Source organism: Nomascus leucogenys, chromosome 10, assembly GCF_006542625.1.
Source record: "Nomascus leucogenys isolate Asia chromosome 10, Asia_NLE_v1, whole genome shotgun sequence".
NCBI classification, from domain to species: Eukaryota; Metazoa; Chordata; class Mammalia; order Primates; family Hylobatidae; genus Nomascus; species Nomascus leucogenys.
The window spans coordinates 64,863,619-64,889,639 of record NC_044390.1 but is presented as its reverse complement, the minus strand read 5'-3'; the positions used below and the strand labels follow the sequence as shown (position 1 = coordinate 64,889,639).

Genomic DNA, 26,021 nt, shown 5'->3' with positions numbered 1-26,021 from the left:
AAAAAGGCCAGCACGGTGGCTCATGCCTGTAATCTGAGAACTACTGGGGAGCCCAAAGTGGGAGGACCGCTTGAGCCCAGGAATTTGAGATGAGCCTGAGCAACATAGCAAGACCTCACCTCTGCAAAAAAATTTAAAAATTAACTAGATGTGATGGTGCCCGCCTATAGTCCCAGCTACTCAGAAGGTTAAGGTTGGGATTGCTTGGGCCCGGGAGGCCAAGGCTGCAGTGAGCCATGTTAACGCCACTGCACTCCAGCCCTGTCTAAAAAAAAAAAAAAAAAGAAAGAAAAAGTTTAAATTTTATGATTTTGTTGCTGCAAAGACCAATATTATCCAGGGTACAATTTTCTCTTTTCTTTTTTTCTTTCACTTCTACTTCGAAAAGAAATTAAAACACTTCCCCTAAAAGCATCATGGGCCCTAGACACTGTAGGTACGATGCCTGAGATACATCGGCCCTGCCTTCAGGGAGTTTCTAGGCTAGTGGAGGAAACAGACAGCAAGTAAACAAGATGGTTTCTGGGGAAGAGAGATGCTGTGAAGAAAATGGGACAGAGGAAGTGCGGTCCAGGCAGGGGGCCGGGGAAGGTCTCGCCGCGGAGAACTTGGCGCTGAAAAGGAACTGTGGCAATAAGAGGGAAAGCTGTTGCCGAGAGAGCCAGGCCTTGCAGGTGCTCTCAAATGAGGGTAGACCTGGGGCTGACAGAGGAAAAGGAAGAGGTGGGAGTGGAGGCGGACCAAGGGAGCAAGTGCGAAATGGGGGCAGGGGCTGGGTCCTGCAGGGTGTCTTCGTGTGGGCTTCCCTAGAACGGGAGCCAGAGGTGAGGATTCCTGTACCAAGGGTTTGCTACGGGGGAACCTTCAGGGAGTGCAGGAGACTGGCTGGGGCTGTGGAAGGTCAAGCAGACATGGTTCTCGCTGGAGTGGGTACCCGTGGGGTCAGGCTGGGCACCCCGGCTTTAGTGCTGCCTCGGACCTCCGTATCGGTCCATCGTGGGCTGTGGGCTGCTCCGGGAAGCAGGGACACATAATGGACTGGGCGAGTCCAGGACTCTGAATGAGGGTAATTCTTAAGGGCCGCAGGCAGGTGACACTCCCAGCAGTGGGGGAAGGATGGGATGCTGCATCCAAGGGGAGGGCAGCTGCAGGGGCACCAGCAGGGCCTGCCACAGAGGGTCTTATAGACCAGAGTTGGGAGTTCGGTCCCCTCTGATCTCCTCCTAACTGACATGGGATTTCGAGCAGGGAAAATAGCATGCTTTTTGAAAGATGCCTCTGACTCTTGTGTGGAAAACAGACCGGAACAGGGTGGGCGATCAAGGATGGCAGCAGGGAGATGAGAGAAGAGGCTGCTCCGTCCCGGAGAACACTGGTGGGGACCTAGACATGGGCAGTGGCTGGAGGAAGGAAGCAGAGCAAGTCGATGGAAAATCTGCTTTCTTCTCCTTTCTTTCTCCCTCCTGCCCAGACTCAAGGCTTTTCATTCCCCCCAGAATTCCCTTTCGCCTTCTTTTTTTTTTTTTTTTTTTTTGAGACAGAGTCTCGCTCTGTCGCCCAGGCTGGAGTGCAGTGGTGTGATCTTGGCTCACTGTAGCCTCCACCTCACGGGTTCAAGAGATTCTCAAGCCTCAGCCTCCCGAGTAGCTGGGATTACAGGTGCCCGCCACCATGCCTGGCTAATTTTTATATTTTTAGTAGAGAGACGAGGTTTTGCCATGTTGGCCAGGCTGGTCTTGAACTCCTGACCTCAGGTGATCCGCCTGCCTCGGCCTCCCAAAGTGCTGGGATTACAGGCGTGAGCCACATCGCCCGGCCTCCTTCCACCATCTTCACACTGCTCTCCCTTACGGCAGGGGCTTAGGGAAGGAATAGGGGGCAGCCGTATAGTGAAGCCACAAGCCTTTCTGTGCTGACTGATCTCTCTCTATCTTTTCTCTCTCTCCGCCTCTGACTGCCGCTCCAAAGTCGAGCTTCGATCCCCACCACCGTGCCCAGCCAAGTTACGAGCGTCCTTCTTTCCTGCCTCCAGGACCTGGGCTGATGCTCCGGCAAAAATCTATCGGTATGCCACCCAGAAGAGATGTGGGGGCTGGGGGAGGCCAGGAACGTGACAGTTTAGGAAAAGCAAGCGGACTTGGAAATGTTCTCTGCTTCCAGAGAGACCATAGTTTCATCAAATTGGGTTAAGAGTTCAGGCTCTGGAGATGGGTGAACTTGGCCATGAATCCTGGCTCCCCTCCTTCCCAGCTGTGTGAACTGGGGCAAGTGGCTTGACTTCTCTGGGCCTCTGGCTCTACATCTAGAGAATGGGGATGCAGTGAGCTAAAGCCCCCGTTACAGCTTTCTGGTTCTTTCTCTTATACCCGATTCGATCCATTCATTCATTTTACAAGTGTTTACCAAGCTCTCCCCACATGCCAGGAATTGTTCTAGAATGGGGATATGTCAGCGAATGAAACAGACTAAAGGTTCCTGCCCTCATGGGGCTTGCTTTATAGCAGGGGAAGACAGATAATGGATTATAAGGATGATAAGCAAGAAAATTATCTAGTATGTTAGCAGTTGTACATGCTATGGAAAACAAAAAAAAGAGTGGGCCGGGCGCGGTGGCTCACACCTGTAATCCCAGCACTTTGGGAGGCCGAGGCAGGCAGATCACAAGGTCAGGAGATCGAGACCATCCTGGTTAACACAGTGAAATCCCATCTCTACTAAAAATACAAAAAATTAGTCGGGTGTGGTGGCGGGTACTTGTAGTCCCAGCTACTTGGGAGGCTGAGGCAGGAGAATGGCGTGAACCTGAGAGGCGGAGCTTGCAGTGAGCCGAGAACATGCCACTGCACTCCAGCCTGGGCGACAGAGCGAGACTCTGTCTCAAAAAAAAAAAAAAAAAAAAGTGTGAAGAAAATAGTAGAGTAAGGTAAGAGAGATAGGGAGTGCTGGGTGGGGGGCGGGGCACAGGTTTGAGCTAAAACCTAGAGATGGGCCAGGCACAGTGGCTCACACATGTAATCCCAGCACTTTGGGAGGCCAAGGCAGGTGGATCACAAGGTCAGGAGTTCAAGACCAGCCTGACCAACATGATGAAACCCCATTTCTACTAAAAATACAAAAATTAGCCAAGTGTGGTGGCATGTGCCTGTAATCCCAGCTATGCAGGAGGCTGAGGCAGGAGAATAGCTTGAACCCAAGAGGCAGAGGTTGCAGTGAGCCAAGATCGCACCATTGCACTCCAGCTTGGGCGACAGAGCAAGACTCCATCTCAAAAAAAAAAAAAAAAAAAAAAAAAACAAAAAACAGCAACAACAACAACAAAAACACCTAGAGATGAAGTGGGGAATCGTGAGGCTCTCTGGGGTTAAGGCATTCCAGGCAGAGCAAACCACCTCTGCAAAGGTCCTGAGGTCGGGCTGAGTCTGGTGCATTTATAGAACAGGGAGGAAGCCGAGTGAGCACTGGACATGAGGGCAGTGGGGGGACAAGGTCCCGATCCTGCAGGGTCTGGGGAGTCATGGTGAGGACTTGAACCTTTGCCCTGAGTGAGGTGAGTGCATGGCAGGGCTCTGAGCAGAGGAAGGACATGAGCTGACTTTGCTTTTAACAGAAACCCTCTGGCTGCTGTGAAGGGACTAGATTGAAGGGGATGAGCTGGGAAGCTGGGGGACCAAAGAGGAGGTGACAGCTATTGCTATCCAGATAGGAAATGATAGTGGCTGGCCCAGGGTGGTGACTCTGGAGGGGTGAGAAGGGATTGGATTCCGGATATGTTTTGAAACAACAGGATTTGCTGGTGGATTGGATGTGGGTGACGTGAGGAAGAAAGCTACTAAGGGTTGTTGCAAGGTTTTCGGTCTTAGCACCTGAAAGGACAGAGCTGCTGTTGGCTGCGGTGGTGGGGGGTGACTGTGGGCTGGGAGGAGTCTGTTGGGGAGGAGATCAGGAGCTTGGGTTGGAGCGTTTGGAGTCTGAGATGCCCGTGAGACAGCCAGCTGGGTGTGGGTATTTGAATATAGGATCCCAGAGCTCAGGGCAGAGGATGGGGCCCCAGGCATAAACGTGGGCGTCGACAGCAGAAAGGCAGTGAATGAAGCTGGTCACTGGTTGAGAGGGAGTAGTCAGAGGTGAGAAGAGGGTCAAAGACTGAGTCTTGGCAGTGAAGTAAGCAAAGACAACTCCTGCACGCCTCCTGGAGTTGTTTTTCCCTGATTGGATTCAGCTTTCCCCAACTCCTGGCGTTCAGAGTCCACCAGTTTGAGTCTTGCACTCCCACTGAGTGTGGGGTCCACCTGGCTCTCACCGTTTACCTGATTTTTTTTTTCTATAGATCCAATCCCTTTTATACTTTAGCCTCATCATAAGTGGTTCTCTCTGTAGAATCACAGCTTTGATGTGCTGGTTGCATTTCTTTCCTGCATGTACGTGAAAAGTAACACGCATCTATGCATAAACACGAGGGACTATCCCTTCCCAGCTCCAGCCACTTTTGCTGGCCCCAAACCGTTCACTGAGCCTTTGAACGGAATTAGAAAATGGCGCCCCCTCCTGGCATGGGGAGGAAGTTCCGCTGAATTTCAGTTTCCTCCCCTTGCGGTTTGCAGTTGTGCAGTGCACAACCTGTACCTCTGTATGAAGCAGATTTGGGTTTACCCCAAATAGGGAAGAGCTGGGCGAGTCCACGTGAAGTTCCTGGCATATCCGGGGTGCCACTCTTGTTATTAGTATTGTTGCGGTTCTATGGGATAGTGGATCAGGGAGACCCTCCCCGCCAGGGTCCCCCTCCTTGATCCTCTGTATCTCCTTAGGGGCGGCAGAAGATGACAGACCTTACCTAGCACCCCCAGCCATGAAATTCAGCCGCAGCCTGTCTGTGCCTGGTTCGGAGGACATTCCCCCGCCACCCACCACGTCCCCACCGGAGCCTCCCTACAGCACACCTCCAGCCCCCTCCTCCTCAGGGCGCCTCACCCCCTCCCCTCGGGGAGGGCCCTTCAACCCCGGCTCTGGTGGCCCCCTCCCCGCCTCCTCCCCTGCATCCTTTGACGGGCCCTCCCCTCCCGACACTCGCGTGGGGAGCCGCGAGAAGAGCCTGTACCACAGTGGGCCCCTGCCCCCTGCCCACCACCACCCGCCCCACCACCACCACCACCATGCCCCGCCCCCTCAGCCCCACCACCACCACGCCCACCCCCCTCATCCTCCGGAGATGGAGACGGGCGGCTCTCCCGACGACCCTCCACCCCGCCTGGCTCTGGGGCCCCAGCCCAGCCTGCGAGGCTGGAGGGGCGGCGGGCCCAGCCCGACCCCGGGGGCCCCGTCCCCATCGCACCACGGCAGCGCCGGCGGGGGCGGCGGCTCCTCCCAGGGCCCGGCTCTGCGCTATTTCCAGCTGCCCCCTCGGGCGGCCAGCGCAGCCATGTACGTGCCCGCCCGCTCGGGCCGCGGCCGCAAGGGCCCGCTGGTCAAGCAGACCAAGGTGGAAGGCGAGCCCCAGAAGGGCGGCGGCCTCCCGCCCGCGCCGTCGCCCACGTCCCCGGCCTCCCCGCAGCCGCCGTCCGCAGTGGCCGCGCCCTCGGAGAAGAACTCCATCCCCATCCCCACCATCATCATCAAGGCCCCGTCCACCAGTAGCAGCGGCCGCAGCAGCCAGGGCAGCAGCACGGAGGCGGAGCCCCCCACCCAGCCCGAGCCCGCGGGAGGCGGCGGCGGCGGCTCCTCGCCCAGCCCCGCCCCGGCCATGTCACCCGTGCCCCCGTCCCCCTCGCCCGTGCCCACCCCCGCCTCGCCCCGCGGCCCGGCCACGCTGGACTTCACGAGCCAGTTCGGGGCCGCCCTGGTGGGGGCGGCCCGGAGGGAGGGGGGCTGGCAGAATGAGGCGCGCCGGCGCTCCACGCTGTTCCTCTCCACCGACGCGGGGGACGAGGACGGCGGGGACGGCGGGCTGGGCACAGGGGCGGCCCCGGGCCCGCGGCTGCGCCACTCCAAATCCATCGACGAGGGCATGTTCTCCGCCGAGCCCTACCTCCGACTGGAGTCTGCGGGCAGCGGCGCGGGCTACGGCGGCTACGGGGCGGGAAGCCGAGCCTACGGGGGTGGCGGGGGCAGCAGCGCCTTCACCAGCTTCCTGCCCCCGCGACCCCTGGTGCACCCGCTGACCGGCAAGGCCCTGGATCCCGCCTCCCCGCTGGGGCTGGCCCTGGCCGCCCGCGAGCGGGCGCTGAAGGAGTCCTCGGAGGGCGGCGGGGCCCCCCAGCCCCCTCCCAGGCCCCCATCGCCCCGCTACGAGGCCCCGCCGCCCACCCCGCTCCACCACTCGCCCCACGCCCACCACGAGCCAGTGCTGCGTCTCTGGGGGGCCTCCCCGCCGGACCCTGCGCGCCGGGAGCTGGGGTACAGGGCGGGGCTGGGCAGCCAGGAGAAGTCCCTTCCCGCCAGCCCGCCCGCCGCCCGGCGTTCCCTGCTACACCGCCTGCCGCCCACCGCTCCCGGGGTGGGGCCCCTCCTGCTGCAGCTGGGGACGGAGCCCCCGGCCCCGCACCCCGGAGTGAGCAAGCCCTGGAGGTCCGCAGCCCCCGAAGAACCCGAGCGGCTGCCGCTGCACGTGCGGTTCCTTGAGAACTGCCAGCCCCGGGCCCCTGCGACCAGCGGAAGGGGGCCCCCCTCGGAGGACGGGCCGGGGGTCCCGCCGCCCAGCCCACGCCGGTCCGTGCCCCCCTCCCCGACCTCCCCGAGGGCCAGCGAAGAGAACGGGCTGCCCCTGCTGGTCCTGCCGCCTCCCGCCCCCTCAGTGGATGTGGAAGATGGCGAATTCCTTTTCGTGGAACCGCTGCCTCCGCCTCTGGAATTCTCCAACAGCTTCGAAAAGCCGGAGTCGCCCCTCACGCCTGGGCCTCCCCACCCGCTGCCCGACCCACCTGCCCCGGCCACCCCGTTACCCCCTGTGCCACCCCCGGCTGTGGCCGCAGCCCCTCCCACCCTGGACTCCACCGCATCCAGCCTGACATCCTATGACAGCGAGGTGGCCACCCTGACCCAGGGGGCCTCCGCCGCTCCTGGGGACCCCCCTCCGCCAGGCCCGCCTGCCCCAGCAGCACCGGCTCCCGCTGCCCCACAGCCTGGCCCGGACCCTCCGCCTGGCACGGATTCTGGCATCGAGGAGGTGGACAGTCGGAGCAGCAGTGACCACCCACTGGAGACCATTAGCAGCGCCTCCACGCTGAGCAGCCTATCTGCCGAAGGTGGTGGCAGCGCAGGGGGTGGGGGCGGGGCTGGGGCCGGTGTGGCCGGCGGGCCGGAGCTTCTGGACACCTACGTGGCCTACCTGGACGGCCAGGCCTTTGGGGGCAGCGGTACTCCCGGCCCGCCATACCCTCCTCAGCTCATGACTCCCTCTAAGCTCCGGGGCCGGGCGCTGGGAGCCAGCGGAGGCCTGCGGCCTGGCCCCAGTGGGGGACTCCGAGACCCTGTCACCCCCACCAGCCCCACCGTCTCGGTGACAGGGGCTGGAACCGATGGGCTGCTGGCCCTGCGTGCTTGTTCAGGACCCCCCACGGCAGGCGTGGCTGGAGGTCCGGTGGCTGTAGAGCCAGAAGTCCCACCAGTGCCCTTGCCGACGGCCTCCTCTCTGCCTCGGAAGCTGCTGCCTTGGGAGGAGGGCCCGGGCCCACCGCCACCACCTCTGCCCGGGCCCCTGGCCCAGCCTCAGGCCTCAGCCTTGGCCACAGTAAAAGCCAGCATCATCAGTGAACTCAGCTCCAAGCTTCAGCAGTTTGGGGGCTCCTCGGCAGCTGGCGGCGCTCTGCCCTGGGCCAGAGGAGGCAGTGGGGGAAGCGGAGACAGCCACCACGGGGGAGCCAGCTACATCCCGGAGAGGACCTCCTCCCTGCAGCGGCAGAGGTAAGTGGGGGCTGGTGGCCAACAAGGGAGGCCAGAGGTGTTGATGGCGTGGCTGTGTCCCTTTAGAGTCTCAGGGTGGCAGAAAGGAAACAGAAACTAGGTTGGCAGGAGTTTGCTCTCACTGAAGCACGCTTTCACAGATACTTTCTTTTTCTTTTTTTTTTTTTCTTTTTTTGAGACGGAGTTTCACTCTTGTTGCACAGGCTGGAGTGCAATGGCATGATCTTGGCTCACCACAACCTCTACCTCCTGGGTTCAAGCGATTCTCCTGCCTCAGCCTCCCATGCCACCACACCCAGCTAATTTTGTATTTTTAGTAGAGACGGAGTTTCTCCATGTTGGTCGGGCTGGTCTCGAACTCCCAACCTCAGGTGATCCATCTGCCTCGGCCTCCCAAAGTGCTGGGATTACAGGCATGAGCCAACGTGCCTGGCTTTTTTTTTTTTTTTTTTTTTTTTTTAAGAAACAGGGTTTCACTCTGTCACCCGGCTGGAGTGCAGTGGTATAATCATAGCTCACTTGCAGCCTCAAACTCCTGGGCTCAAGCAATCCTCTGGGACTATAGGTACATGCCACTATGCCAATTTTTCTTTTCTTCTTCTTTTTTTTTTTGAGATGGAGTCTCGCTCTATTGTCCAGGCTGGAGTGCAGTGGTGCAATCTCGGCTCACTGCAACTTCCGCCTCCCAGGTTCAAACGATTCTGGAGCCTCAGCCTCCTGAGTAGCTGGGATTATAGGTGCCCGCCAACACACCCGGCAAATTTTTGTATTTTTAGTAGAGATGAGGGGTTTTGCCATGTTGGCCAGGCTGGTCTTGAACTCCTGACCTAAGGTGATTCATCCCACCTGGGTCTCCCAAAGTGCTGAGATTACAGGCATGAGCCAGCATGCCTGGCCCTGGCGTTTTTCTTTAACTTTTTGTAGAGACAAGCTATGTTGCCCAGGCTAGTTTCAAACTCCTGGGCTCAAGTGATCCTCCTGCCTTGACCTCCCAAAGTGTGATTACAGGTGTAAGCCACTGAGTCCAGCCTTTAAATTTCCATGTATTTCAGTAGCTTCTGTTGTCTCCTCCCATCACCATGACAACCTACATCCCATGATGAACAAAAAGTTATTAACAGGCTGGGCATCGTGGCTTATGCCTGTAATCCCAGCACTTTGGGAGGCTGAGGCAAGCAGATCATGAAGTCAGAAGATCAAGACCATCCTGGCTAACATGGTGAAACCCCATCTCTATTAAAAAAACACAAAAAATTAGCCAGGTGTGGTGGTGGGCACGTGTAGTCCTAGCTCCTCGGTAGGCTGAGGCAGGAGAATAACTTGAACCCGGGAGGCGGAGGTTGCAGTGAGCTCAGATTGCACCACTGTGTTCCAGCCTGGGCGACAGAGTGAGACTCCGTCTCAAAAAAAAAAAAAAAAAAGTTATTAACAAAGGAGACTGGAGTGAGACCTGCTTATGTTTGTTTCCTTGGTGGGCTGTCACTTCTTTGACAGTCCCTGAAATCTGTGAGTCCGTTGAAGCCAGTGTGGTTCAAGGCAGGATGCAGTTATAGGTGTGGTTCTAGAGCCTGCCTTCTCGGCTTCCAGTCCCAGCTCTGCACTTTCTACCTGGGTGATCTTAGGCAAATGAATCCACCTCTCTGTAGAAGGGGAATGGCCTAGTGCCAGCCCAAAGAGTTTTTGAGAGGATTTAATATGGGCCGTTGTTGTAACATGGGATGGGGGAAGAGGGGGCCTCAAACAAGAGCCCAGCAACTTCTACATGGGGAAATACGGGATGATGCAGATGCTTCCCAGAGCAGCCAGTTAGCTGCATCGCCACAGAATTCGAGCCCATTCGAGACCTTCTAGTCCTAGAGAAAGTAGAGTTACATTTCTGGTTCAGATACACAGAGGGCTGGGAGCAGTTTTTAAATATCCTTGTCCATCTACAGAGTTCACTTGAATTCTGTTTGAAGGTCTGCTATCCAAATGTGTCTGACCTTCAAATGTGGGTTCAGGGAGTGTATATTTGGGGCAACTTAAATCTATGCTCCCAGGTTGGAAAAAAAAAAGAAAGAAAGAAAAGAAAAAGGAGGCTGGGCACTGTGGCTTGCATCTGTAGTCCCAGCTACTCAGGAGGCTGAGGTGGGTGGATCACTTGAGCCTGGAAGGTTGAGGCTGCAGTGAGCTGATATCACACCAAGGCACTGCAGCCTGCGGAACAAAGTGAGACCCTGTCTCAAAAAAAAAAAAAAAAAAGAGAAAGAAAAGAAAAAGGAAGTGTATATTATCAGAGCAACTTGAATCAATGCTCCTAGGCTGTAAAAACAAACAAACAAACAAACAAACAAACAAACAAATGTGGGTTTATTAGGCCTTTAAGATCTGAACGCAATTCCTTGACTATTCTTAAGTATTCTGGTTAGAGGAGAGGATTTTTTTTTCTTTTTTTTTTTTTTTTTTCCACTGCTTGTAGCAGCAATAGGAAGGATGCTTAATTCAGTCAACAATTGCATTAATTATTGATTCATGACCTGTGTGTGCAGAGTGCCCTTCTGGGTGATGGGATCCCCTGCTGGACAGGCAAAGACTGTGCACCTCCATAGGGCTCATAGTCTAGGGACATAGGATTGGGGGCAGGGCAGTAAACAAAATAATTGCAACCATCCTAAAAAATAAAAGCTACCACAATGGGATGGTTGGAGAAGGTCTCTCATGTAACAGGCAAGATGGGCAGAGTAATGAAAGTGGAGAGGGAGCAGCTGCCCAGGGCAAGAGTGAGCCAGGCAGGGGGAGTGGCCAGTTCAAAGGCCCTGAGGTGGGACAGTGCTGGAGGGGAGGGAACTAAAGGGATGAGGGGAACCTTTTTCTCCCCTTGTTTCTTCCCTCTTTCATCTCCCTCTCTTCATCTCTTTATCTCTGTGTCCCCTGTCCCTTCCATCTCTCTCCCCTGGATGCTCATCCTCTTTTTGTCTCTCTCTCACTGTCTCCCTATCTTTCACTCTGCTATAACTGGCCATAACCCGAAAGGCAGTATAGAATAGTGGTGAAGAGCTCAGATTTTGGTGCCATATAACCGGGCTCTGCCACTTCCTGTGTGTCCTTAGGCAAGTTATTTAACCTCTCTGTGCTGATAATAATAGTAACCTGCATCAGGGCTGTCGTGGGGATTAAACTGAGATGCAATCCTGTAAAGCACTTAGAACAATGCCTGGCACACGTGAACATCAGTAAGCGGTGACGATTATTATTATTATCACTTAATGTCTCTTTTTATTTCATCTCTCTTAACTGTCGCCCTCTCCCTGTCCTCTCATCTTTCTCTCCCTTCATTTCTTTCCTCGACGGCCGTCTTACCCTTTGCTCCCTCCATTTCTTCCCGTCTCTCTCCCCCATCTCTCCCCCAACCTTTATGTCTCTCCTCCTCTCTCCCTATATCTTGACCTCTGCCTCTTTCTCACCCCTGCCCTTGCCCCTGAATCCCTGTCCTCCCCCACTGCCCCCTTGTCACATTCCAGACTCTCCGACGACTCCCAGTCCTCACTCCTCTCCAAGCCTGTCAGCAGCCTGTTTCAGAACTGGCCCAAACCACCTCTGCCGCCGCTCCCCACCGGAACAGGGGTTTCCCCTACAGCCGCTGCGGCCCCAGGGGCCACCTCACCCTCGGCCTCCTCCTCCTCCACGTCCACCCGCCACCTCCAGGGCGTGGAGTTCGAGATGCGGCCCCCTCTGCTCCGCCGGGCCCCCAGCCCCTCGCTGCTGCCTGCCTCGGAGCACAAGGTCAGCCCTGCGCCCAGGCCCTCGTCCCTGCCCATCCTGCCTTCCGGACCGCTCTACCCAGGCCTCTTTGACATCCGTGGCTCCCCAACTGGAGGGGCAGGAGGCTCGGCTGACCCCTTCGCCCCAGTCTTTGTGCCGCCACACCCGGGGATATCCGGGGGGCTCGGGGGAGCCTTGTCAGGGGCCTCACGCTCCCTCTCACCGACCCGCCTGCTCTCGCTGCCCCCGGACAAGCCGTTTGGCGCTAAACCTCTGGGGTTCTGGACCAAGTTCGACGTGGCTGATTGGCTGGAGTGGCTGGGTTTGGCGGAGCACCGAGCCCAGTTCCTGGACCACGAGATCGATGGCTCCCACCTACCCGCCTTGACCAAGGAGGACTACGTAGATCTAGGTGTGACCAGGGTGGGCCACCGCATGAACATCGACCGGGCTCTCAAATTCTTCCTGGAGAGGTGATGGCTGGCCTGGACGGACCAGCCCCGTCCACAGAACTCTTGAGCCTGCTGGCCTCTTGACCTCTGACCCCTGACTGTCATTCTCTCCCCGGGCCAGGGACTCTGTTCAAACTGCGCCCTGCCCTCGTCTCCCAAGGCCAGAGGTCACCAGGTGGCCCAATCCAGGCCGGACATTTGCACCTCACTGAAGAGGGGCAGCTGACACAAGTGTGTGTGTGTGAAGTGGGGAGCGGAGGGGGGATAGGAGAAATTACAGAAGGGAACTGAGAAGGAGGGAAGGGCCTATTCTGGGGGGAGGGGATAGACAGAGCCATAGAGGGTCAGCCCTGAGCCTGATTGGATGGGGACCGTCCCCCAGGCCGCAGGGGAAGGGGGTGCCCTCAGATTCCACCACCTGCCGCCCCTCTAACAACCCTTCCCACTCTCTCCAGGCCCCTCAGCTCTTCCCCCTTCCCCTCTCCCCAGCACACACAGCTGCCCCCCTCAGCCTCTTGCACGCTCCGTTGCACGCCTGCTCACCTCTCTCCCCTCCCCTCCCCGGGCTGCAATTTTGCACAAATTTGCCCTCTCGCTGTCTTGCACATTCTGCCTTTGCTTCTGGCTGGCGAGGCCCGCTCGAATACACTCTGCTCTCCTCGCACACGCTGCATTTCCTTTCTCACGCTCCATGCCTCCTGCTCCGATTCTCGCTGCTTACACACTTTTCCCCTACCAGGGCCCTCCTTTACACACTCCATTTCACATCTCCTCCTCCCCGCTCGCTCTGGACCCTTGTTGCAGACACACTTGGGACACATTTTCCTTCCCCCTCACAGACTCCATGCACATCATTCATTCTCTGGAGTGCCCTGCTCTTTGCTCAGCCCTTGCACACTTGCTATCTTATGCACCCCTCCTGACACACTCTTACCTCCATTTTCTTATGTTGAAGCACTTTCCCTTCTTATTCTTAAAAACCCCAGATTCTTCCACTCCCCACCTCTCCCCTCTCACTGTGACACTCCTAGCCCCCCACCCCCTGCCTTCCCTCTTGCCCCTTTTGCACCGTCACTTTTGGTCACACCTTTTGCACATTTGCCTCCCAGGAACTGTGTTTCTCTCACAAATGCTCATTCTCTTCTTCTTTGCCAGGCTCCCACTCCATTGCCCCTTTCTGTTTGAAATCTTTGCCCCTTTGCATTTTTGATTCTTTTGTGAACCCTCTTGCACACTTGCTTTTGCACGCACGCCCCCCCCACAGCATTTTCAATGCTCTCTGGAAGCCTTGTTTCTCCCCCTTAATAATGTTCTTGCACACCATGACGTGGCTGCACACCGCATCTTGTCTTTTCTACCTGGATGAGAGCTCTACCACTTCTTTCCTTTTGCACACTCATCTCATTCCATGCACTCTTGGGCTGTAACTGTCATTTCTTTTCCTGACACCGTTATTTTTTATTCCTGTTGACAAGCAGCTCTTGCGGCCATTCTCATTCAGATTCTCTTACCTCCTTAAGCTCTTTCACTTCCTGGTGAGAGAAGACGCTATGCACACCGGCTTCCTGCTCACCATGCTTCCACACTCGAGCCTCTTCCTGCCTCCAGCCCTCACCCTCCCTCACATCCTCCCTCTTCTGTCTTCCCTGGGCCATCTGTCCATCCCTTTTGCACGAAGATTCCCCTCTCCTAACCTGTCCACTCCAAGAAGCTCCCTCTCCCTCCAGCATGGCTGTTCCTTCCCGCACGCGTCCTCTCTCCCCTTATTCCCGGGGCTTGGGAATGTTAAGCCACCCCTCTCCCTGAAAAGCCCCCTCCCCTGCTGTGGGTAAAGGGGGGAGGGCATTGCCCTCAGGTCCCCTCCCCATGTTCAGCTGCCAAAGAAGGGAGCTCCCCCTCCTTCCCCAAGCCCATTCCCCCTCTGCTGCCCCTACCCCCGAGGGGGGGGCGCTCCGTCCATGAGGGGAGGGGGCTGCAAGCCCCCTCCCCTCACCATGTCAGGGATCTGCGGGGAACCTCGTGGGAGGGTCGTGGGAGGGGGGAGGGGTGGTGAGGAGAGGGTCAGAGGCCGCGCTGGACCCCTACCCGCCCCCTCCCCCTTGTCGGATGCCCCCAGTCCGCAGGGGGCCTGCGCGGCGCCCGTCTATCAAGGGCTTGTTCATTCTGGATGGGTGCCGCGGGGTTGGGGAGGGTGTAGGGGGTGGGGGGGGAGGAGAGGTCGGGGTGGGGAGTGGGGAGGGACCGAATGCGGGGACAGCGCGGGGTGGAGAGGAGAGAAAAAGCAAAAAGAGGAACAATAACAAAAGAAGAAAATATAAAAAACAGAAAAAAAAACACAAAACCCCAAGAACACACAAAAAAATCCAGAAAAAAACCTGAAATAAAAGCCCGAGAATTGTCTTCCAAGGGGGGTGGGAGGGGAAGAGAAGGGGGGCGGATGAGGACGTCTGATTCTCGCTGAGACAGGGCTCGGCACGCGTTGAAAGCCCCGGTGCCCAGGTCTTCCCTTTCACGGGCCTTAGTTCATCCCTCAAGGGATTGGGACCCAGGCGTCCACGTACAGGGACTGGAGGAAGATTAGGGAGGCGGGATTATAACATGGGGGTTCATTCCTACCCCCCATCACCTCCCTTCCCCTGACTCCCCCCCAAGATTTTGCAGAGGGAAATGGCTTTTGTACCAGGTCATTCTTTATAATTAAACTCACAGTATCCACCCCCTCGAGCCGGCCCCGCCTCCTTCCTGGGAAGGCAACGCCCCCTATCCTCCGGGGCTCCGGGTGGGTGGTCCCAGCCCGCGGGGCGGTGCGCAAGCGCTGTCGGGGCCGGCCCGGGCGTCAGGCCTCGTCGTTAGGCTCCGCCCCCAGGGCCTCGAGCATGCGCCGCCGGACCAGGGAGCGGCGCAGGTGCAGGCGGTAGTCGCCCAGCAGGAGGTCGTCGTGGCGCACTAGCTGGTGCGCAAGCCCGCGGGGACTGAGCCCGGAGCGCAGCAAGCGTGAGCGCGTCTGGAAGTCCGTGGCCGCAATGAGCCACCTGCAACGGGGGGTGGGGACGGAAAAAGAACTCGCAGGTCGTTTCAGCCCCGCCTTTGATCGTCGAAGAGTCCCTGCCTGGTGCCTGGAGTTGTTTACAGGCCCTGGTCCAGCGGACCGTCGCTCCGTCCCTAAACTCCCCTCCAGCCCTGCCCTCTCGCCTGGGTCGCTCTAGGCTCCTTACGCTCTGGTTCTGCGTCCTGATCCCTGTCTGTCGAGGCTCCATCTCAAACCGCTCCAAGGCCTGACCCTCCACTGGCGACTGCAGGCTCCGCTCTACCCTAGGCACTCCAGGCCTGTCCCCACCCTATCACCCCTGGCGCCACACCTACTATGTGCTCAGTCCCTTCCACCCCTTCACAGCTGCCTTTCCAGGCTCAGACCCCTATCCCGGTCACTACTGGGTCACTCAAACGCGGGCCCCTGCTCACTCCAGATCCCTCCTTCTCTCTGATCGCACCGGACCCTACCTCCAACCGCGCTCACTCTTGGCCCCGCCCCTCAGTGGCTCTGCGCCAATCTTGCTCTTAGCTAGTCCCTCCTGGCCCCGCCCCCCACGCTGTCACTCCACTGTCTCTTCGCCTCACAACGCCCTTACACCAACCACGCTCCTATCTAGTGGCTCCGGGGCCCGCCCCTCAGCGCCCTTACACCAACCACGCTCTTATCTAGTCGCTCCGGGCCCCGCCCCTTCATGCTTTCACTCTTGGCCACGTCCCTCAGCGCTTTAAAACCAACCACGCTCTTACCCGGTGGCCCCGGGCCCCGCCCCCGCCGCTTACTCACCGGTTCCGGCGGCCAGCAGTCCCACAGATGACGTTCATGTTCTCAAAGCGGATGCTGCTCACGCGCCCGCTCTCCATGGCCCCCGGTAACTGGGCCTCCAGCGCTTGCAGCACCTCCAGGTGGGTAAAATCCTCCTCGGGCTGCGGGTGTCGGAGAGAGAACCTCAGCCCGTGACCTCCTGGTTCATTTTGGGTTCAGAAGTCACCACCCTAGACCCCACCTGCAGAACCTGCCACAGAGTTCCAGGTGGCATTTGGGGGCAAGGATCGCTCTTAATCCCAGGGTACTGTCGCTATTGTCAAAGGAGGCGACAGATTATCTCTCAGATGGGAAAGCATCTGTCACTCTAGGTCATTCTCCAAAAAAATCAATTCTCACCAAGCCAATTTGCCCAAAAGTCAATGAACAGTTGGCTGAATGATTCACCAACTTAGCCAACTTTACGAATCTACCAAAAACTTTCCCAGCAATTTGCAATGGATGCGACTGAAAGCTCTTGAAGATATCTGCCAGGATTTAAGTTACACACCTTTCCTTTTATGTTCGTATTAGCATTTTAAGAATGCTCAGTAGTCAAAAGATAAGGGTCATAGGGGTTTTGATGTCTTGTCAATCTATTTAACATTCAGAAATGTACTGATCACTAAACGCATTTGCAGCACGTGATTAGCATGTGAAGGGTGATAACAGTTGTCATAACACATAAAATAGCTGAGGAACTAAAATGAAATGAAAATTTTGTCATGAAAATGAAAATGAAAAATGATGTCACTTCCAGAAAGGCATTCCTTGACTGGGGTGAGAGGGGAGGCTGGAGAGTCCCTTGCTCAAAGCCACAAAGAAGTGGAGTGATGGGGCGGAGACTGATCCCTAAAACGAGGACAGCAATCCCTGTATGCAGGGTGGAGAGTCACATGGATTAGCTGAGAGTGTACCTTGGAGGCCTGTGCCTGGCACACAGTAAGCACCCATTGACATCAGCTCTTCTCAATTACTGAGTGCCTGGGACCCTAATATATACCTCTTCTGATTGAAGGCAGGGATGACCAGTTTGCTGAATCTGTCAAAAACATGAGCTCTTTCTTTCCCTCTTCCCTCCCCTCCCCTCCCCTTCTCTTCCCTTCCTTTCCCTTTTTTTTTCAACAGTCTCACTCTGTCACCTAGGCTGGAGTGCAGTGGTACGATCTCGGCTCACTGCAACCTCCATCTCCCAGGTTCAAGCGATTCTCCTGCCTCAGCCTCCCCAGTAGCTGGGATTACAGCCGCCTGCCACCACGCCTGCCTAATGTTTGTATTTTTAATAGAGATGGGGTTTCATCATGTTAGCCAGGCTAGTCTCAAACTCCTGACCTCAAGTGATCCACCCACCTCGGCCTCCCAAAGTGATGGGATTACAGGCATGAGCCACTGCACCCGACACACATGGGCTTTTTCTTGAATTTTTGTTATATTTGTAAACTTTACAGAAGTGGATTAGTAGGACTCCTTTTGTCCTCCCTCCCTGCCCCCCTCAGCCTCCCCTTTCTTTGCCCGTTGGTCTCCCCTCTGACATGAGCAGTAGATTTCATGACTGACCCTTTGACAAATTCACAATCAGTTTTCAGCAAACTGCCCTGGTGCCAAGCCCACAGCTTGTAAGCCAAGAGCCTGAATTTAAACTCTGGCCACACTGCTTCTCAGCCTGTGCCCTTCCCACCACCCCACCAAAACTGTGCAGAAAATAAGGGCCCAGGTCCACTTACCAAGGTCTCCATGCAGAGGCAGAGGGGCTGGACAGCTGGTGGTGTGGGGAACTTCCGGATGCACGGGAGTTCTCGGTCCAGTGCCTTGTAGTCTGCAATGACCTGCCGCAGGTACTGCTTTCTAGGGAGAGAGCGAACAGGCAGGGACCTCTGAGTTCAGGGTTTGCTGCCATCACATTTGGGGAAGCGGAGGATAGAGGTCATGTGGGCCAGGGACAACTCACGAGGATTTGATGGGCCTGCCCAGGCTCCGAGCCTGCATCTCCTCTGGGGTCTCCAGGTCCATAAGGAGTGCTCCTGAGGACACAGAACCCAGTGTCAGCTGCCCTGAGCCCTCCTCAGCCATGATTCTGCTTAAATGGCCATCACCAGTTGCTTGCCCATGCCACACCCAGAATAGCTTGTATGCCAGATATTGAGTTACTGTCTGTTAGCTCCAAACTCCACCCCACGACACTGGCTCTGTGATGCCTGGGTTGAGACTCTACTAACCCCATTTCTCCTTCACCAGCTGGGTTCCTATTAGGCTCTGCCTAACAGGGGCGCCAGTGGGAGCCTGCAAGGCAGGAGGAAGCAGGAGGAACTTCCTCCTTTTTGCTTCCTCTTCTAGTCACGCCAGACTTACTTGTTCACTGTGGCAGCATCACTTCAGTAACAACACTTGAATCCAGTTTTCAGTTTTTGTTTTGTTTCGTTTTGTTTTGTTTTGAGACGGAGTCTCGTTCTGTCACCCAGGTTGGAGTGCAGTGGCGCCATCTTGGCTCACTGCAAGCTCCGCCTCCTGGGTTCACACCATTCTCCTGCCTCAGCCTCCCGAGTAGCTGTGACTATAGGCGCCCACCACCACGCCCAGCTAATTTTTGTATTTTTAGTAGAGACGGGGTTTCACTGTGTTAGCCAGGATGATCTCAATCCCCTGACCTTGTGATCCTCCCGCCTCGTCCTCCCAAAATGCTGGGATTACAGGCGTGAGCCACCGTGCCCGGCCCAGTTTTCAGTTTTTCCAACACTCTCAGAATCAATCTCCTGATTGGAACTTGACTGATAACAGTTCTCAAATATGGATCCTTTTTGACCACCCCACAATCAGCTAACTGGTCTGTCTCTTATGGCCAAGTGCTGGTTGTTCCATGTATTCCATTTTCCCCTTCCCCTGCAGTCCTAGAGTTTTACCCAGCACATGGCTTCCCAGCTGGAGACAACAGTTCCCGGACTCCCTTGCAGCTAAGTGTGGCCATGTGACCAAGCTGTCACCAGTGAAGTGTTAGCTGGAGTGAGAGGTGTAACTCTGGAGTCATTCGCTTAAAAGATTACTGCTTTTCTTGGACTCTTTGCCCTTTCTCTTGGACTGGAATGTGGATTCGCAATAGCCCAGCTTCCACCATGTTCGGATATGGCAAGCAACAATATGGGAGGAACTCTTATCTCTAAATCTTCTCACCAAGCCAAGATGTCCCACCAACCCCACCTTTCATTACACAAGAGAGAAATACACTTCTGGTTCTTGACCAGCTGAGGCAGATAACATAGCAACACCCGATCTCTACACAAAAAAAAAAAAAAATTTTTTTTTAAATTATCTGGGCATGATGCTGTGTGCCTGTAGTCTCAGCTACTGAGGAGGCTACAGTGGGAGGATTTCTTGAGGCCAGGAGTTAGAGGTTGCAGTGAGCCATGATTGTACCAATGCACTTCAGCCTGGGTGACAGAGAAAGAGAGAGAGACAGAAAGAGAGAAGGAAGGAAGGAAGGAAGGAAGGAAGGAAGGAAGGGAGGGAGGGAGGGAGGGAGGGGGGGAGGGAGCGAGCCAGGTGCGGTGGCTCACACCTGTAATCCCAGCACTTTGGGAGGCTGAAGCTGGCAGGCCACGAGGTCGGGAGTTCGAGACCAACCTGGCCAATATGGTGAAACCCCATCTCTACTAAAAATACAAAAATTAGCCGGGTGTGTTGGTGTGTGCCTGTGGTCCTAGCTACTCAGTAGGCTGAGGCAGAAGAATCACTTGAACCCAGGAGGCAGAGGTTGCAGTGAGCTGAGATTGCGCCACTGCACTCCAGCCTGGGCGACAGAGCGAGACTCCATCTCGAAAAGAGAAAAGAGAGAGAGAGAGAGAGAAAAGAGAGAGAGGGAGGGAGGGAAGAAGGAGAGAGAGAGGGAGGGAGGGAAGAAGGAGAAAGAGAGGAAGGGAGCAAGGGAGAAAAGAAAAGAAATACACTTCTGTCTTTTTTATGATGTTGTGTTTGGGGGTGTCTTTGTTATAGATGCTGAAAGAGAGTAAAGTAGACCCTGACAGCCAGGCCCCGGTGCTCTCCTGCCGAACATAAAACATTTCCCATAACACCAACATCAAGGAAGGCCACTCTGTGACTGTGATGGACTGAGGCAAAAACAAGACCACTCCTGAATCATGTCTCAACACAACAAAACATGAACATTGTCCAAACCACAAAACTAACCAAAATTCCCCCCTCCCGGCTCAGAGCTGACGGCTGCTTTTTCATTAAGCCCAGCATTAGCTCCATCTACCCCTCCTGGTTCCCGATAAGATGAAGAGTCCCAGTCACGGGCTTGCCTGTGCTTTCCATCAGCCTCCCATCCAGAGCAAAGCCCCACTCCCATGATCCCTCCCCAAAGTCACCTGACACAGCCCAGCTCTTGTAACAGGTCCTTGCTAACAGCCTTCTACTGAGACAACCCGTGTGTGTGTGTGTGTGTGTGTGTGTGTGTGTGTGTGCTGTCTCTCTCATTACAATAAGTCAACACATTCAACTTAGTTTAACTATAGTCAGTGGTATGCTGGCATATGTTTCACAACGGGCTGTCTTGCACACTCACACACACACATGCAGTAGACACTTACTCCAGGGCCCACCCCCAGACCTACTGGATTCAAATCTACATTTTCACAGGATCCCCTTCCAGAAACACCTACCCTCATTATTTTCTTCCAGCCATACCGGCCTCCCTCCATCCCTCAAACGCAGCCATCCCCTCCTCAAGTCTGTCCACTTAACAATATAACTACGTGCTTACTGTCCCTTTTATATGCCAAACACTTTTAAAAATACTTTCCATTGTGGCCAGGCACGATAGCTCATGCCTGTAATCCCAGCACTTTGGGAGGCCAAAGTGGGCAGATTGACTGAGCTCAGGAGTTCGAGACCAGCCTGGCCGACATGGTGAGATCCCGTCTCTACTAAAAATACAAAAAAGTAGGCGGGCATGGTAGCGCGCACCTGTAGTCTCAGCTACTCTGGAGGCCGAGGCAGGAGAATTGCTTGAACCCAGGAGGCAGAGGTTGCAGTGAGCCGGGATCATGCCACTGCACTGCATCCTGGGTGACAAAGCAAGAATCTAGTGCCAAAATAAAATAAAATAGAATAGAATAAAATACTTTCCATTGCATCCTCACAACAATCTTCTGAGGTAGTGTTGTTTAACACATGATGAAACAGAAGCACAGAGAGGTTAAGTGACTTGCTCAAAGTCACACAGCACAAAATGATAGACTAAGGATAAAAATGTAAGCATCTGGAGCCAGTGAGCGTGTTCTCAATCTCCCCAGGTGGCTTCCTCTCACCTCACTCTCATCTAATCTCATAACTCCTCTCCCTCTCCAGTTACCCCAGCAAGGTAGAATTTTGAATTGTAGGTCTGACCCTGTGGCCCCCTTCCTTAAAATCCTCCCAGGACTTTTTATTGTCTTTGGGATTAATAAAGTCCAAAGTCCTTCCAGTGACCATAAGACCACACATGATCAGACCCTGCTAATGTCTTAAACCTGATCAAGCACAATCGTCCTTTTCACCTGCTGCAGTCCAGAAACGCTGTTTTTCTGTGACTTGGACTCTCTCTGACCCCTCCTGCTGCAGGATCTTGGCTAATGCTGTAACTCTGCGTGGATCTCTCTTCCCCCTCATTTGACTAATCAAGTCTCCCTGAGGGTCCACTGATGCCATTCCTCATAGCACAGTATGTTTGTACTCACAGTAGTTGCAATTTTACCTTTATTTCTATGATTCCCTAATTACACTCTGTCTTCCCTAAGTCTTCTGAGCAATGTGAGGGCGGGGACTTGTCTTTTTGTCCCCAGCATCTAGCAAAGTGCCAGGCTTATAGTTGTCCTTAGTATTTATTGAATAAAGCCTGAAATGTGTGCACTTTGTTTGGGCCCTAATTTAAACAAGCCAGCTATTAAAAAATACAATTTTGAGATAATTAGGGAAATTTAAATATGTACTAGATATGAGATGATATTCAACAATAATTAGAGGCTGGGCATGGTGGTTCACACCTATAATCCCAGCATTTTGGGAGGCTGAGGCAGGGGGATCGCTTGATCCCAGGATTTCGAGGCTGCAGTGAGCTATGATGGTGTCAGTTCACGCCAGCCTAGGCTACAAAGTGAGTCCCTGTCTCAAAACAATAAATTAATTTAATAAAATAGCCTTGTAAAAGTGTTAAATGAATCAAAAAGTAACTCTAGCAGCATCAAAGATGCATGTGAAAAAATGTGAATACAATAGTTTCTCATGAAATATGACATTAGAAATAAGAACTATTTCTAGTTACAACAGTGATTTTAATATATTCATTTAAATGTATATGTGTAATTAAATTAACAAAAGCATAAACTTAAAAATAAGTACTTATTGAAAAATTGAGTAAATGCAACAATTTCAAGCTTCCCCCCCCCCGCTTTGGTGACAGAGTCTCGCTCTGTTGCCCAGGCTGGAGGGCCATGGTGCAATCATAGCTCACTGCAGCTAGGAACTCCTGGGCTTAAGGGATCTTCCTGTCTCAGCCTCCCAAGTAACTGGTTAAATTTTTTTAACAGGCATCTCAGAAGGCCCCTGCGTGCCTTGGAGGATGCTGGGGACCAAGAGATGAATGAGACACGCCTCTGCCGTTTCAGAACTCGCAGATAAAGGGCAATGTGTGTTTCAGTGAGAGTGTTACGAGGTGGAGGGAAAGCCCAGTCTCCCAGTCTAGGGGCAATCAGGGAAGGCTCCCTAGAGGAGGTGTTGTCCACAGTGAGACCTAAAGAATAAAAAGGCATTTACCAAATAAAGAGGTGACAGAGAGAAGGATGTTTCACACGAAGGGCCTAGCATGGGCCAAGGTTTTTGAGCAAAAGAGAAGAGAGTCACCTGCAAGAACTTCCCAGAATTCCCTTGAGCCCCAAGACTAAAGAGCGCTTATTGCCATTGGAGGCTATGAATGATCTGTGAGATGGCGTGTTTCACGTCTCCTCTCCCAGCATGAGAACAAGCCAGGCCGTTTCATCCATTAGGCACTACAGGCAAAATGCTTGGGGCCCAGGGGCTTTCTAATGGTCTATGCTGAAGTTTGCAACCTGATCAACTAAAAAATGTTATTGGTTCCACAACGCTACAAAGAAAACAGCAAAATCAAAATGAACAAACGTTGATCAACAAAACTAGCCAACTGGTCGACTCAACTCCCCTTGACTTTTCTGGAGCTACATATAAATTACATGTCACGTGGGTGCCTCAGTCTAGGCTGGAGATAGTGCATCGTGGGGTCTCCAAAAGAAAGATGTCTTCAAAAGCACTAAAAGAGACCTAAAGGCAGAGAAACAACGTCTGTTTTGCCTTCAGGGCATTTGTTCTGCCTCGAAGGCTGAGGTGGGAGGATCACTTGAGCCAGGAGCTCAAGGCTGCAGTGAGTTTTGTTTTTGGGTGTTTTTGTTTGTTTGTTTGTTTTGTTTTTTTGAGACAGAGTCTCCCTCCATCACCCAGGCTGGAGTGCAGTGGCGCAATCTTGGCTCGCTGCAGCCTCTGCCTCCTGGGTTCAATCGATTCTCCTGCCTCAGCCTCCCTAGTAGCTGGGATTACAGGCACCCGGCACCACACCCGGCTAATTTTTGTATTTTTAGAGATGGGGTTTCACCATGTTAGGCAGGCTGGCCTCGAACTCCTGACCTCAGGTGATCCACTCACCTCGGCCTCCACTGGCCTTGAACTCCTGACCTCAGGTGATCCACTCACCTCGGCCTCCAAAGTGCTGGGATTATAGGCGTGAGCCACGACACCCAGTCCTGAGTTTGGTTTTCTATTACCTGCAGTTACATGCATCCTCATTGAGATACTACTCCATAAATGTTGAATGAGTGTAACTGCATGAGCTGTGCTACAGCGCAGAGTGCTAGCAGGAAGTGCTGGGCTAGGAGCCTGAAGTTGTCAGCAGGGGTCAGACCACATAGGGCCTCAAAAGCCAGGCTGGAGCTTTGGGACTCTGTCCTAGAGGTGACAGGAAGCTAGGAAGTGTTATGAGCAAGGGACAGCCAGGGTCACTGCTGGAAGTCAGAGAGACCTCTCTGGAGCCATGGAGGGACAGGCAGGAGGAGAGAAACTGGGGACCAGGGAGGAGGTGAGGAGAGGGTCCACATGGAAGAGGATGAGACCTGGGACAGGGCTGCGGGGACAGAGAGGAAGGAATGGGGAAGGGAGAGCCAGAGGGCAGGAAGATGGGGTCTGATGGGCTGTGGGAGGGAATTGTGGGAGGTGGAAGGATGGCACCAGTGACTGGGTTGGCGGTGGAGCCATTTGAAAATGGAAACCAGGAAGGAGGAGAGCAGCTTTGGGGGAAGATGCTGAGCTCAGGATGGGAGACAAGACAGTGAGGTTACCTAGGAGAAGAATGGCCTCAGAGGCGTTGCTTAGGCCCCAGAGGCTCATGGGAAATGTAGTTCTGAGTCTAGGGCATTGGCCAAGGAACTGCAGAGGCTTGTGGGAAATGTAGTTTGAGGTCCAAGGGGTCCGCTCTCCAGGAATCTGGTGAATCCAGGAATGTTAGGGATGGCTTTCACTTTGGAGTGCCAGTGACTCGCTTAAGGCCACACTGTGAGCCAGGGCTACTACACACTGCCTGGATGGAGGAAGTCCACCCCTTCCCCAAAGACACAGCTCAGTACCTGCCTTCCTGTGCATGGTGGGGCTGCCCATGGCAGGGGAGCACACGGGCTCCACCTCTGGCTGCATCCTGGGAAGGTGGGTGAGGGATGTCTCAGGAAGGTGGCAAGAGAGGCTCTGACTGGGCCACCCGCCCCAGCTCCTTCTCCCCACCGCTGCCTCCTCTATCTCCTCTTTGAAGCCCCGGGGTAGAATTACAGAGGAGCTGGAAGGCTGAGACCACGCAGAGATCTGGGTTCCCCTGACCTCAGGGACTCCCTGTGTGCCCCAATCCCTTCTTTCCCATTTCCCTGTTTTCCCTCCTATCTCTCTCTGTCTCCTAGAGTCCCTTTCCCCACCCTTCTCTCTCCACCTCCCTTCCTCATTCTCTCCCCATCTCTCTGCCCCCCTGCCTCCTCCCCTCTGTCCCCACGTCTCCACCACTCTTTTGCTTGATTTCTCTGCCCTCCTCCTCCCTCCTTCTCTCCTGGGCTCCATCTCTTCAGTCTCCATCAGTTTCCCCGGCATCTCCCCAGGCCCCCGTCCCTCCTTGTCTTCATTGTTTTCTGCCTCTCCCTAACCCCATCACCCTCTCTCTATCTTCCCACCTCTCACCAGTCTCCTTGCCCCATCTCTATCCTCTCCTAGCTGCCTCCATTGCCCCCTTGAGCCCCCCTCCCCTCTGTCATCCCCTTTCTGTTCCCACTTGCCCTCTGCTCATCCCTGCCCCAGCCAGGAACTGGTTAGAAACAGGCGAGATTCCAACAGAAACTGGGTTCTCTAGGGGGGAGGGGATGGTGGGCAGGGGGCCTGGTTGCCATGGTGCCTCTAGAGGGAGGGGGAGGGGCGGGGGCCTGGACTCCTGGGTCTGAGGGAGGAGGGCCTGGGACCTGGACACCTGGGTCTGAGGGAGGAGGGTCTGGGGCCTGGACACCTGGGCCTGGGGGAGGAGGGCCTGGGGCCTGGACACCTGGGGCTGAGGGTGGAGGGTCTGGGGCCTGGACACCTGGGGCTGAGGGAGGAGGGGACCGGGGACCTGGACTCCTGTGTCTGAGGGAGGAGGGACTAGAGTTCTGGACACCTGGGTGTGAGGGAGGAGGGGCTGGGGGCCTGGACTCCTGGGTCTGAGGGAGAAGGGGCTGGAGTTCTGGACTCCTGGGTCTGAGGGAGGAGGGGCTGGGGGCCTGGACTCCTGGGTCTGAGGGAGGAGGGGGCTGGGGGCCTGGACTCCTGGGTCTGATGGAGGAGGGCCTCGGGTCTGAACTCCTGGGTCTGAGGGAGAAGGGCCTGGGGGCCTGGACACCTGGGTCTGGGGGAGGAGGATCTGGGACCTGGGCTCCTGGGTCTGAGGGAGGCGGGGCTGGGGGCCTGGACTCCTGGGTCTGATGGAGGAGGGCCTGGGGTCTGGACTCCTGGGTCTGAGGGAGGAGAGGATGGGGTCCTGGACTTCTGGGTCTGGG

The 26,021-nt window shown here is 55.2% G+C and overlaps 2 protein-coding genes across 6 annotated transcripts in view; one reads left to right on the top strand and one right to left on the bottom strand.

Annotated features, from left to right (window-relative positions):
- SHANK1 (SH3 and multiple ankyrin repeat domains 1) overlaps positions 1-14,806 on the top strand; it is a 61,273-nt gene extending 46,467 nt beyond the window's left edge. For 2 of the 5 annotated variants that reach the window (XM_030821150.1, XM_030821148.1), the window contains 3 exons: positions 1,969-2,065; positions 4,806-7,896; positions 11,397-14,805. In XM_030821150.1, the coding sequence (XP_030677010.1) occupies positions 1,969-2,065; positions 4,806-7,896; positions 11,397-12,114 (3,906 nt within the window). In that variant the 3' untranslated portion in view covers positions 12,115-14,805. Of the gene's footprint in view, positions 1-1,968; positions 2,066-4,805; positions 7,897-10,908; positions 10,986-11,396 lie in introns of all 5 variants that reach the window. The other 3 variants (XM_030821151.1, XM_030821152.1, XM_030821149.1) reach the window with 3 other exon arrangements.
- On the bottom strand, positions 13,811-18,143 carry C10H19orf81 (chromosome 10 C19orf81 homolog). Its single transcript, XM_030821157.1, has 4 exons — positions 17,873-18,143; positions 17,649-17,769; positions 15,907-16,046; positions 13,811-15,121 (listed from the first exon to the last, which is right to left on the bottom strand). Exons 1-4 carry the CDS (start codon positions 17,992-17,994, stop codon positions 14,926-14,928), a joined length of 579 nt encoding a protein of 192 aa, XP_030677017.1. The 5' UTR covers positions 17,995-18,143; the 3' UTR covers positions 13,811-14,925.
- Between the last annotated feature and the right edge of the window lie 7,878 nt (positions 18,144-26,021).